The sequence below is a fragment of the Eleutherodactylus coqui genome, chromosome 3 (genome assembly GCF_035609145.1).
Source record: "Eleutherodactylus coqui strain aEleCoq1 chromosome 3, aEleCoq1.hap1, whole genome shotgun sequence".
Classification (NCBI taxonomy): Eukaryota; Metazoa; Chordata; class Amphibia; order Anura; family Eleutherodactylidae; genus Eleutherodactylus; species Eleutherodactylus coqui.
In genome coordinates, this window is record NC_089839.1 from 58,520,795 (window position 1) to 58,534,594 (window position 13,800).

Genomic DNA, 13,800 nt, shown 5'->3' on the forward strand with positions numbered 1-13,800 from the left:
CCAAATTGAAAAGTACAGTAAGCCACAATAGCCAGAAATCTCCCAAGAGCTGTAGATGAAGACTAAACAGAGGAACTAATCACAAGACTCCTCAGATATAAAAAGTATGAAGATGGTTGTAGATTAGTAACTAGATTTCGATGGGCTGCATTTGCTTGAGATTCTCTCCTTCAAAGTATTTTTTATTTAGTTTTTTTTGTCTATCTCTGGATGATCATGCGGAATTCTGTTAATTTTTTTTTTGCGGGATGAGATGTATTTTTAAATGATACCATACAATGTATTTTTTAAAAACTTTTAAAAATTTATAAGTGGGTGTAAATGGGGAAAAATGCAATTGTGTCATATATTTGGGGTGGGAGTGTTTTTATTGCATACCTGGTATGGCACAAATGTCCTGTTAAATCATAGTAAAAGAACATAAAAATTTAAAAAGAATCACTGCCAGCAGCAACACTTAGTGATAAACTAGTATAAAAATACAAGGGCAAGAATACACTGCATCCCAACAGAATGCAGACAGGCAAATTGCTATATGGAGGAGCATTGCACAGACGCAATATACTGATGAACAGCTACTCGTGCACTGACCACATGTTTGGAGGGGGTTAGTGGCTGCTTAGTATTATACTTGCACATAGAGAAGGCATAAAAAGAGTGGTAGTCCCACCAATATGCGAAGTCCATAATGCAGACCTGCAGCCTATTAAAGCCCAGCTGGTTGCCCTGCACCCCACAAGTGAACCACATGAGTGAACCACTCTGGTACTCACACCCTGGGCACCCTCAGCATTGTAAAGCCAAAATTAGGATAAATGCCATTAAACACAAAGTATTGGTTAACATTCTGGCCAAAATCTACAAGTATAATGCTAAGTAGCCAACTCCTTCTCTTCTCCCCCATCTCCCCTTCCTTGCAATACACTATGTTGACAAAAGCATTGGAACCCCCACCAATCCTATGCTTTCAGGTGAGGTGGGTATGCAAATCGGATGTGTGAGCTTTAGGTATCAAGGAGAGTATCACACGGGCACATCCCAGTAGAAAATTCATCAGAATGCCACAAGGTGTAGAGTTGACAGACTTTCAACGGGATATGATGGTGGGAAGTGACCTGAGAAACCAATCGGTACGGGACATCGTAGCATTTTTGGACCTTCCAGAGTTCACTGTTTGTATTGCACACACCAGATGTTTTTAATTTCCTAACCACATTACCGGCATGTTTGGGAAGACCTCGTAAACTGACAGAACGTGGACAACGAAGCCTTGTACAGCTGTGAAGGCATCCTGTACATTGTCTGCTGAAACCCTCGCTCAGGAGGTGTCACAGGTCAATGGAACATCCATTAGAACCAGAACCATCCATAGGGAACTGCATGCGAAGAGTTACCATGGACGAACAGCTGAACACAAGCCCGATATCACAGCAGTGAATGCACAGAGGCACCTACAATGGATCTATATTAACGGAGACCTCCCGCATTGTAAATCCGTGGCAAATAGAACATGCCGCGATTTATTTCCACTTTAATAGGGCCATTGGTTATACTGGAGTCCACCCTCAACCCCAGTGAGTACAGAGATATTCTGGATAATGTGGCATTACTTTGGTACAGATCTGTGGCTCTACCAATATGACCTAGCACCACGTCATACGGCACACAGTGTTAAGGCTTGGTTTGAAGATTAGAATATCTGCAAGCTTCATTGGCCAGCCCAAAGTTCAGATCCTAATTCTAATGAGCATCTTTGGAATGAACTAAGTAACGTAAGAGTTGGACCGCTATTTCTTATATTTATGGACACAATTGAGATTGGGGTTGTACCACTGGATTGGCGCATTGCCAATGTGGTTACAATATACAAAAAATGGTCTAAAAGAGAGCCTGGTAACTACAGGCCGGCAAGTCTCACTTGAATAATTGGAAAAATATTCGAGGTGTTTCTGAGATACGCTATTCTAGAATCCCTCAAGGAAAGCAATGGCATAACTCCTCATCAGCATGGGTTCATGAAAGGTCGATCATGTCAGACCAATTTGATCAGCTTCTAAGATGAAGTAAGTTCTAGGCTGGACCTGGGAATGTCTATTGATCTCGTATATCTGGATTTCTCTAAAGCATTTGACACCGTGCCGCATAATATGCTGATATATAAAATGAGGCAGCTCGGGCTGGGTAAAAACGTGTGTATCTGGGTAAAGAACTGGCTCAGAGATTGAAAGCAGAGGGTGGTAATAAATGTTTCGTACTCTGATTGGGCCACCATTGCTAGCGGGGTGCCACAGGGCTCAGTATAAGGCCCCATTCTGTTCAATATAATTATCAATGACCGTGTATCGTGTAGACGGACTACACAGTAAAATATCAATATTTGCAGATGATACTAAATTATACAAGATAATTAATACAAAGGAGGACAATGTACGGCTACAAAAGGACCTAGATAAGTTGGGGGCTTGGGTAGAAAAATGGCAAATGAAGTTTAATATTGATAAATGTAAAGTTATGCACATGGGAGGGGAAACAGATGTCACCAATATACACTAAATAGGGTACAGCTAGGGAAAAGTAATATGGAAAAAGACCTAGGGGTACTAGTGGATAGTAGATTTAACTGGAGCAATCAATGCTAGTCAGCTGCTGCAAAAGCAAATAAAGTCTTGGGGTGCATTAAAAGAGGTATAGGGGCCAGGGACGAGAACATTATTCTTCCACTATATAAGGCACTTGTCAGGCCTCACATGGAATACTGCGTACAGTTCTGGTCACCGGTGCTCAGGAAAGATGTTACAGTGCTTGAGGGGGTTCAAAGAAGGGCAACTCAACTAATAAATGTAATGGGAGTACTGGAATACCCAGAGAGGCTATCAAGATTTGGATTATTTGACTATTCCCGGAAACTAAATAGACATGCTGGAGGGGCTGTGATGTACAGGGATGCCTGATACATATTTACCCTGGAAAAAAGACGGCTAAGGGGTGACCAAATAACTATGTATAAATACATTAGGGGGCAATACAAGGATCTCTCTCATAATCTGTTAAAATTAAGGAAGGAATTTTTTTCCTCCATAGGAGCTAATTGGCTCGCTGTTTGTTTTTTTCTGCCTTCCTCTGGACCAACAAGGGGGAGGTTAAAACAGGCTGAACTAGATGGATGTTGTCTTCCATTCAGCCTAACATACTGTATTACTAACTAGAACGCCATATCCGTGCACGCCCAGCACAACCATCATTCCTTTTTATTATTATTATTTTTTTTTTGACACGGAAATAACTTCTACTTTAGGAGTCTATAGCCGCCTACTGCTAGTATCCAGCGGGTAAGGTTTAGGCAAGCATTGTCAGGGATTGTCCGCTTCTTCCTATTCTAATCTCTAAGACATTTAAGGTCTGCAAGGAACAGGATAATAGCAGACACTTGAGATGTTGGCTGACATTTAGGTAGCTATTTTTTTTTATTTTTTGGGGGGAAATAAAAACCACACCATCTCTGCAGGTCTCTGCTATGAGAGGCTGCAGATTGTTGGTGTGACACCAATAGAACACTTTAGATAGATAATAGCTACCAGCAGTAATATCTGTGGAATTCATATATTCCCCACCAAGAGAATTTTTTGTGGGTCAGGCCACCGGCACACTAACTTAAACATCCATCCATGTTAATTTATCTGAAATAAGATCTGACGTTTATTGAGGTCCTTGTCGATATGTGGCCTCCAGAAAAACGCGTTGGACAGCTCATATTTAATTTTTTTTCTCTCTATCTATACTTTGTTGGGGTTGAGGACCATTCTACCACATGGCCCTCTAGAGATTCATTCATATTTGATGTCCAGAGAGTCTCTCTTTCGGTATTCTATTTCAGTTATAGTATGGAAACTCAGGGAGACCTACCCCCCAAATGTATTTAGTAATGTTTGTCTCCTCACTATATCAAAGAGATCTATCTTGGGTATCATCATTTATGTTTTGGTGTATGTCTTACGTATTCTATATATGTTTTTTTAGCCTGTGAAGGGTATTTCAGTTCTTGGACTATTTGAGCCCCAGTGAAAAAATACCCCAATGTCTTTGGGTTCTGTGTCCAATACTACAGGTGTGTGCCATTTACTAGAATGATAATATTATAATATAATAATAAGATCTCTTCCAGCCACCAACCTCCATTCCCAGAAAACAGGCAGTCGTTCATAGGGCAGACAGTCGCTCGGATTTTAATTCAGCTCAAAAATGGGTCACATCGACAAGTGACCATTGCTCACTCATTTACCCGATCAGATCACCCGTAATTACTAGTTTTGAGCGATTATTTGAGCGGCTACGGCCGGGGACTTTTCTGCATCATTAATATGGAGTTTCCCGGCCTGACTGCTTGTCTCCTGACCCAAACTGCTAGCATTATAGATTTCTACCATTCGGCTCAGGAGACCCAATGTTAGGCCAGGACACTCTTCCGTGTAGTAGACGCGTAAATGTGGTTAGAATACACTTCTCTGTCACCGGCCTAAGTGTTGCAAGACATCTGTTGTTTTCAGCAGACGCTTGCGCTTCCTTAGCGTGGCAGAAAACTTTTGGTGAACTCCCAGTCATTTCTTTCTTCTTTTACGTACATTATCATTCAGGATGGAAAGTCATGCCTTCAAAGTGTACGGTCATGTTAATAATTACAGGCTTTTACTTAGATTAGATTTTCGGTAATTCTCAGTCATCTGAAGTATAAATATGAACCAGTTGCTGTTGGGAACGGTTTATTAAGGAAACATTTAGTATAAAATGTGGATGATGGCAGCATCCAGCACGAAAGCACTGGAATGGAAAACGTTTTGACATTTTTGATCTTTTGAGATTGATTTCCAGCACGAAGGACATTTTAAATGATCTGTTTTTAACCTGTAGGTCGGACAAGTAAAACTTATTGTAACTAGTAATAATGAGGGGTCAGGTAGTTCTACAGACTACAGGTGTGCCTCCTGTGGTAATATATAAAACTCTTTTACGTGGGCACAGGATCGGGCATAAATGTTCATTTGGTTGATCATTGGCCTGCCTGAATATACTGGCAGTCAACCAACGAAGAAGCAGACGCTCGTTTGTCAACTGATTGGATCTATAATGCAGTGGTCGCTGGTTGACAGCATATGCTGCCGATGAATGCTTTCCCAACTGGGATGAATAATTCTGCCACATGTGAATGGCAGCAAAAAGCGCCCATCCTCATGCTATTTGGACAGACAATTGTCCTATGTAAGGAGTCATGTTCACGGGCGGGTCGGATTCCACATGCGGTAGCCTGCAGCAGAATCCAACCCTGCCTGTGGCCAAGGACAGTGCTTGCCTGTCCAGGTCTTCACTGCAGATTCGCGCAAAAGCGCCGGCCGACGCACATGCGCAGTAGAGTTTTCTTTTTTTTTAAATCTCCTGCTTTACTGCAGAATCTGCGGCCCGTCTGCTATTCAATGGAAGCCGTCCATGCAGGAACCGCAGCAAATGGAGCATGCTGCAACTTGATTTCCAGACCAAAAAGCTTTTAATTCAGCTATGGACGCCCATGTCTTTCCGTGGACGGCTTGAACTGCATATCATCCGCACGAGGCACAATTCAAATTCGTCCGTGGACATTGGGCCTAAGAGGTCCCTAAGGCTGGGTTGACGCAGGGCAGATTTGCCACGGAAATTACATGCGGTATTTCGCCGTGCCAAATCCGCCTGCGGCCGCTAATCCCGGGGTTAGCCATCCTAGTAGACGAGATTTGTCGAAAATATTGTCTACACAGGACTGCAAATCAGTCACTGCAAAGCCAGCAGAAGCCAGTGCTGCGGCGTAGATTCCCCGGCCACAGCCTGTCTATTTTATTATTTTTTTTCCATTGCAGCCTCGCTCCTTTCTATGGGAGCGCCGGCCTCAACGGAAAAGCATGCGGCCAAGCCGCTCCAAAACCCGTGACTAAGTGCCGCGGGTTTTGAAGCTGCGCTTTCCCAACGGAAATCTCACGGTTTTTCGCTGCGGCAAAACCAAGAGATTTTCGCCAGGAATACGATTTGTGTGACGCCAGCCTATAGGAGTTGTCTCGAGCACCTACAAGTGCATATAAACTTCATGTGCTAATACAAATAATACTAAATAATATAGTACAGATAATATTATAATACTATGGAAGAGCAATTTAGAAGACGTGTTTTCCTCCTGTTGAATGGCAGCATCACCCTTGTGTGGCCGGTGTCATGTCCTTTATCAAGGCCGTCCTTTACGGGTGGGTCAAAGCAAGTTTATTTTACTTTCCTTTGAAGTTGTAGACAGGCTTGCTTTTATCTCTGGAGTGCTGTTTTCCTTAGCATTCCCATACGCTTCAGGCTCCAGTGTTGAAGGTAAATGGCAAGAAAACGTCTGCTAGATATCGCAGGATAAAGATGGACATTTGCGATGGTCATTCCATCAGATGAATGGAGGGTGCAGAATGTGTAGAGTTTTTACTTATCCATATTTAATGGTCCATAATGTTTTGTAACTGCTGGACCCGAGGGAGACGTGCTGCTTGACTTTCCTGCTCTTCACACCGTGCTACCAGTCTGCGATCAAACTTTTGATCTGAAGATGCAGGAAATGCTAATTTAATCACTTTTTTTTCCCAAGTACACAGAGCTGATAAAAGGACAGGGATTTAAGTCATGGTCTGGTAATTACACCTCCCAGTAGGGGATGAAAGGTCCCCGAAGCACTTTGATCTGTCACTATGCATTGCTGCTAAATGTAAAGTGAAAAGTCCAAGTAATATGATAACACTGAACAAATAAAGTCAAATTGTGCCATTTATGTATACCAAATACATGCCATTAAGCTCCATTTTAATTTAAGAAATGACTGGGGTTGACATGCCGACCATCTGCTGATGGATAAAGCATTGGGTAAAACATGCACATGGCTCCTAGATTTTAAGTGCTGTTTCATCCTTCTCCAAAATGCTATAAACAATAAAAAAGAATAAAAAATTAATGGGTACAAAAAGGAATATTGGTACCTTAAAAGATAGTGCAACTCTATAACACCTTATACAAGCCTATTAAGTAGCAGCAGCCTTCCCACCATGAAGCCTCTGTTGAATAATGTAGAAGTGTAGAAAAAAGCCAGGTACGACTGACAACTTGAGACAGGGCCAGGAGGGTCTGGCAGCTCCAGACTCCTCTGACCACTTCCATAATGATCAGGCACAGCGCTTTTGCCCTCCTACTAGTCATTGGCACCATCAACCTCACCAAGAAGTAGCTGCTGATTACCAGGGACTCTTTTCTCGGACCCTTCTCCCGCCCCCTTCTCCCAGCGTCTGTTCTGTGTACCGAACGTGCAGTAATGGTGGGAAGGGTCAGAGGTCTGAGTCTCTGATAATAAAACGATGGCCGGACCAGAGTGAGGTAAAGTACTTCCTTGTGGGGTTGCTTCTCTGCCACAGGTACAGGGAATACTTATTACCGGGGACACAATTACTACTGGTTCATCAAAAGGGAAATGTTGCTGATACCACAGCAATGGGGGAGGTAAGCTTGAAGCCCAAAATAAAAAGTGCCACGCTGTCTGTAGAGATCTTGAATCCCTTTGGCAGAGATTTCTACTTGAGGAGATCTGTAAAACAATACTCTAAATTTGCATGCACAATGAATGAATGACATTTCCTCATACAGACATATGATTGAATTCTGTGTCGTGCTTTTCATGGGATTTGGCCCGCTTAGCCTATGGAAAATCTTTTTTGGTGCCAGTTCCTATTCCATGGTGGTCCTTAGTACATTGGCAGCATTCACTTTCGTGCCAGGCAGATTACTTTGCCGTTACTAAAAGATCTAAGTGTTTTAATTAGAAGACGTGGTTCATTAACACCAAACCTAGCATTTGGCTGTGGCCAGCACGCCTGTATATAACAGGTAATCACAGGATCATTTATTCTTTGCTTCATGCTTCTTATTTCCAGACTTGAAGCTAAATGAGGCGTTACAAAAGATCTTGTAATTAAATATCATCTACGTCTTCAAAGACTATTTAAAATGAGGTTTTCATCCAGGCAACAACAAAATAAGGCTGATTTATGTCACTGTGACTTTTATTGTGTCTTTGATAATACCAGATGCAAGCAAAACGTATTCCTGTAAATGATCCATGTGGTATGCTACATTACAATAATAAATCACAATCTTCCACTGAAATGGACTGCGGACAAATTGGCTTTACAATATGAATAGTTATGGAACTTGACATTTGTGAAATTCCTGATACAGAATTGGTGCATGTAAAGTGAGGGTAGACCAGCAGGTGGCAGTGTTCTGAGCACAGTCTAGCATATGATTGTCTGCCTTACATACGGCAGTAACATAGTATTTTAGGCTGTAAAAAGACTTGTGACCATCCAGTTCAGCCTATTCTCTGCCCTTCCCCCCCCCCCCCCCCCCCCCCAATGTCGATCCAGAGAAAGGCAAAATCCTCCAATAAGGTCAAAGCCAATTTTCCTCATTTTAGGGGAAAAAAATCCTTTCTAACTCCATTCTGTCAGTCTGAATAATCCCTGTATCACCGACCCTTCTGAAGTAGTTAGTGACTATAATATGTAATAATCTTACACTCAAAGGCGTTCAGGTCCCTCTTAAACGTTTTCATTAAATTTGCCATTGCTACGTCCTCAGGCAGAGAGTTCCATAGTCGCACTGCTCTAACAGTAAAGAACCCCCTTCTATATTGGTGTGGAAACCTTCTTTCCTCTAGATGCAGAGCATGTCCCCTTGTTACAGTCACAGTCCTGGGTATAAGTAGATGATGGGAGAGATCTCTGTACTGTCCCCTGATATATTTATACATAGTGATTAGGTCACACCGCAGACGTCTTTTTTTCCACACCCTATCGGAATATAGAATTGATATTTGGATCCTTTTTCTCTCTAGGGCTTAAGGAAAGTGCTGAACAGATGGTTAAAAATAAACTTGAAGGAAAAGATAAACTAACTCCGTGGGAAAAGTACCTACAGAAACAGAAGGACAAAAAGAAATTGAAGAGAAAGAAAAAGGTAATATTATGGTGCTGGGCTGAATATATTTTAACATCCGTCATGGAAGATATCGCAGATCCTGCATACCTAGTATATTATCTTTGAGGATTTCCTGATCCATGCTCAGTATTTCCTTAAAGGGGTTTTGTCATTTTAAAAAAAATCTATACTCGCCTATTTCTCCGCAAGCAGTCTACTTACCAGATCTTCACCTCACTGATCTTATCCAGTCCCCAGTGTCAGCTCACCGCACGCTTCTGCTTTTTGTTATGAAGCCTGCATTCCTCACATTCTCCTTCCTGCAGGTCAGTGAAGGTCACGTCCCTGTGATGTAACGTTCACTGGCTAGCAAGGAATGCTGATCTATTGCAGAGACAGCGCGCATGAGCAGTCTCTGCAATAGCTTGGCACTCTCTGCCAGACTGTGATTTAGTGACATAGCGTACATTGCCAGGCAGGAAGAAGACTGCCTGTGAATGTATGTAATGTGTGCCTATAGACTAGAAATAAATCTATTGTATTTTTATGACATTTCCACCCTAATCACTTCATGACTGATAAGTATGTTCAATGAAAGGCAGTAGTAGCAGCATGATTAGCATACTCATGCTGATTACACAGGCATTGCTGCTTTAACCACACGATCAGAAGCAGACAAAGAGACAAGGCTTCTTACCTAAATTCACATGTGGAGGATTTGCCTATGGCAGACCAGTTAAGTATTTTATTAGAGCATCTTCATGGATCCCTGTAAAATCTGCAAGAATAATGAAGATTCTCGAAGACAGCGGTGCAAACAAAAATGTGTGCTGATTATTTTCTGCTGCTTGTCAGTGAGGTTTCAGAAACCCCATTCACTTGCATGGGAGACAGATTGACCACAGATTTTGGTGCATAATCCACGTTGACTCCTCAGTGTATGAACGTAACCTGCGAGCTGCTCCGACCTAAAAAATTTTAAAAAGTTCTGAGAAAAAGAATAGAAAAAGTCATGCACATTCATGCATGTAGTTGAATAAAATAACAATACCAATGCTGCTGAATGTGAAGACGCCTGAAAACGCCGGTATTCTAGAAGTGGAGTGCTTGTGCAACTTCGACTCTCTAGGGGTTAATAATACCTGCCATCTCCAGCCTCATCAAGCTCAAGCTATAACCCAAATTGTTGAATATGTGTACATTTGTACCGCCTGCCACGTGTTTTAATGTCGGCCTGGCGCTCTGCTTGCACATCAATCACAAACATATGTGACAGAGAGAAAAATAAGCTTGTTACGGCCGTAGCCGTGTGCCGACTTTGATCTTTGTTTTCACTGTGTTTTGGAATGTTGGAGAGGCCTCCGAAAAAAAAAAAAAGGCTCATTTGTGTCTGTGAACATATCATAAGATCTCGGGACGCTGCTGCTCGGGCCCAGGCTGAGGAATATTCAATGCATCAAAACTGTGCAATTACTTCACTTGTCTTTATTTATTTAACTTTTTGCCTGCGCTGTCATACCCGCTGGTATCGTAGAGCCGGAGCCCATGCAGTAATCCTCAAATGTTTTTGTAGGACATACACTATAGTCACTTTCATTTGTTTAATGTTTTCTAATGACTGGGATAGTCCTAGTGCTGCAGTACAAAAACAGCGTTTACATAACGGGTCAGCCTGTTAGGGATGGAGACGTCTTCTAAGACATTTGGTGGTTATTCAGGTAATGGGATCGTATACGGATACTTAAATGAAAGTAAGGCTATTTAGACTTTAAATGTTGCGGATTATAAAATGTATACTGTCAGCCTGTAAAATGGTAAGTAGGACATTTGGTACATGACAGGGAGAATAGAGGGAAGAATGTGAGGTAATAAGATTTTAACAGGGTACAGTTTATTCTGGTTTATACAGGGTGATTCAAATGTCAGAGCCGCCCAGAATATCTTGTGAACATAAAGAGATACCGGTAGGAAACTTTGTAAGATCAGACACATTTAAGATATGTGCTTGAAAAAGGAGCAATTCTGAGCTCTGAAACGCGTTGCTGCACATCGCTCATCTCCGTGTGTTTTGGATTTGTGTAGCTTGTTTATTAATAAATTGGACCTTTTCTAAACCCTTGAGGACTTGACTCCTCCACTATCTGTTTACACCTCCTTGCACCTTAAGAGGAATGTCTGTGGGTATCCACCCCAGACCCCTCTCCTAAGAAAGTGTCACTTAAATCTTGCATTATTGGTGGAATTAAACTCCGAGTGCAGGAGAACTTTTCTTTAATCACTTTAAATTGTTAAGGGAAACTTTTTGGCACTATGGTGCTGCTTGTTAGCCATTTTGGTGGCAGAAATCTTTGATTCTGCGTAAGTAACCTTATTGGGGGGGGGGGGGGGGATGGGATACACGAGTTAAATGTAGAATTTCATCCAGAATTGATAGATGCAATCATTTTTCTATATCTGCAACCATTTTTGAGTTGAGTATTCAGTATGGTATGTTGAGTATTAATAAAGCTGTAATGTTGAATTATGTGATATTTTCAGGTACCAGAAAATGCTGTTAACAATCCAGGACAGAACTGAGATCATCCTGATAGTTGGTAACAGACGTTAACGTGGGTTCGCCGAGGCTTTTAATCAAAAACACCCAGGAAGACAGCCCGTAAGTGCACAAACTGTCAGGAAACTGATTCAGAAGTTCAGGAAAAAACAAAAACTGGAGAACTTGACTCACACCATGCTTTAATGCCAGTCTCCTGGTGCTTTTATGTGGACTCTTCATGAATTGGCTGGCACAGCTGTAGACACCTGGGGATCGTAAACACCGTTCGGATAGCCAGTGCTCGATTTGTCTTGGACACTACCAGTTTTCCTGCACTTCTGAATCCGTTTCCTGATTTGTGCACTCATAGAATCCTAGAATGGTAGAGTTGGAAGGGACCTCCAGGGTCATCGGGTCCGACCCCCTGCTCAGTGCGGGATTCACTAAGTCATCCCAGACAGATATTTGTCCAGCCTTTGTTTGAACACTTCCATTGAAGGAAAACTCATCACCTCCTGTGGTAACCTGTTCCATTCACTGATCACCCTTATTGTCAAAAAGTTTTTTCTAATATCTAATCTGTCTGCTCCCTTTCAGTTTCATCCCATTGCGTCTAGTCTTTCCTTGTACAAATAAGAATATGGCTGATCCCTCTGCACTGTGACATCCCTTCAGATATTTTTAGACAGCTATTAAGTCTCCTCTCAGCCTTCTTTTTTTGCAAGCTAAATATTCCCAGATCCTTTAACCGTTCCTCATAGGACATGATTTGCAGACCGCTCACCATCATGGTAACTCTTTCTAAACTTGCTGCAGTTGGTCTGTCTTTTTTAAAGTGGGGTGCCCAGAACTGGACACAGTATTCCAGATTAGTCTGACTAAGGAAGAGTAGAGGGAGATAATTACCTTATGTGATCTAGACTGTATGCTTCTCTTAATACATCCCAGAATTGTGTTTGCCTTTTTGGCTGCTGCATCACATTGTTGACTCATGTTCAGTCTATGATCTATTAGTATACCCAAGTCTTTTTCACATGTACTGCTGCTTAGCCCAATTTCTCCTATTCTGTATGTGCTTTTTTCATTTTTCATGCCCAGATATAGGGCTTTGCATTTCTCGATGCCCACTGTTCGAGTTTTTCTAGATCTTTTTGAAGTCTCTCTCTCTCCCCCTCTCTCCCCCTCTCTCTCCCTCTCTCCCCCTCTCTCCCCCTCTCTCCCCCTCTCTCCCCCTCTCTCCCCCTCTCTCCCCCTCTCTCCCCCTCTCTCCCCCTCTCTCTCCCTCTCTCTCCCTCTCTCTCCCTCTCTCTCCCTCTCTCTCTCCCTCCCTCCCTCCCTCCCTCCTAGTGTTAGCTATCCCTTCTAGCTTTGTGTCGTCTGCAAATTTGATCAGTTTCCCATCAATTTCCTCCTCCAGATTATTTATAAAAATCTTGAACAACACTAGGCCTGGGACAGAGCCTTGTGGTACCCTACTTTATATATTCTTCCACTTGGATGTGCAGCCATTTATGACAACTCACTGGCTGTCTTCTTGGGTGTTCTTGATTAAAAGCTTCGGCCACCTTACATGAATTTCTGTTTCTGACCATCTGGATGATCTCCGTTCTGTCTTTGATTGCTAAAGGCATCTTCTGGTACCTAAAAGAAGAAACATGCAATTAGTGTTTTCCATACCACATAATTCAACAGGACATCATCGATAACTTGAAAATGCCTGCAGGTATTGAAATTCTACGCTTAAATCATGTATCCCATGACCTCCTTTCCATTGAAGTTTCTTGGGCTAAATCCAAGATGGCGGCCACCAAGATAGCCGACAAGTACCACCATTGTGGCAAAACATACCCCTTACACAATTAAGTGTTCTATTAAGTTTTCTACTTGTATCTTTGTTCAGCAGATATTCTGGTCCTTACTTTTGATTGATTTTGTTTAATTTTTCAAGATACATTCTGTATGAATTTCTCATGGTTTTCAATATACAATGGTACCTCGGGATGCGAGCGCCTCAGCTTGCGAGTTTTTTGACTTGTGAGCAGGCTGTCTCCTGTATTTTTGCTCTGATTTATGAGCAAAAACTCTGGGTACGAGCCTGTTCGCAAGTCAAAAAACTCGCAACCTGAGGCTCAGGAAGGGGATCTATACTCGCCTATCGCTGGCATTTCGTCCTCGCGATGCTCTGTGGCGCTGCTGCGGGCTCTCGCTCCCTCCTCCACGCCGACAGAGCATTGTTTTCTGGATGCGGG

General features: G+C 42.4%; 1 protein-coding gene across 3 annotated transcripts in view; it reads left to right on the forward strand.

Moving 5' to 3' along the window:
• Nucleotides 1-13,800, forward strand: part of ESF1 (ESF1 nucleolar pre-rRNA processing protein homolog) — a 54,848-nt gene that overhangs the window by 27,178 nt on the left and 13,870 nt on the right. For all 3 annotated transcript variants that reach the window (XM_066595628.1, XM_066595629.1, XM_066595627.1), the window contains exon 10: nt 8,933-9,054. In XM_066595628.1, the coding sequence (XP_066451725.1) occupies nt 8,933-9,054 (122 nt within the window). The remainder of the gene's footprint in view (nt 1-8,932; nt 9,055-13,800) is intronic.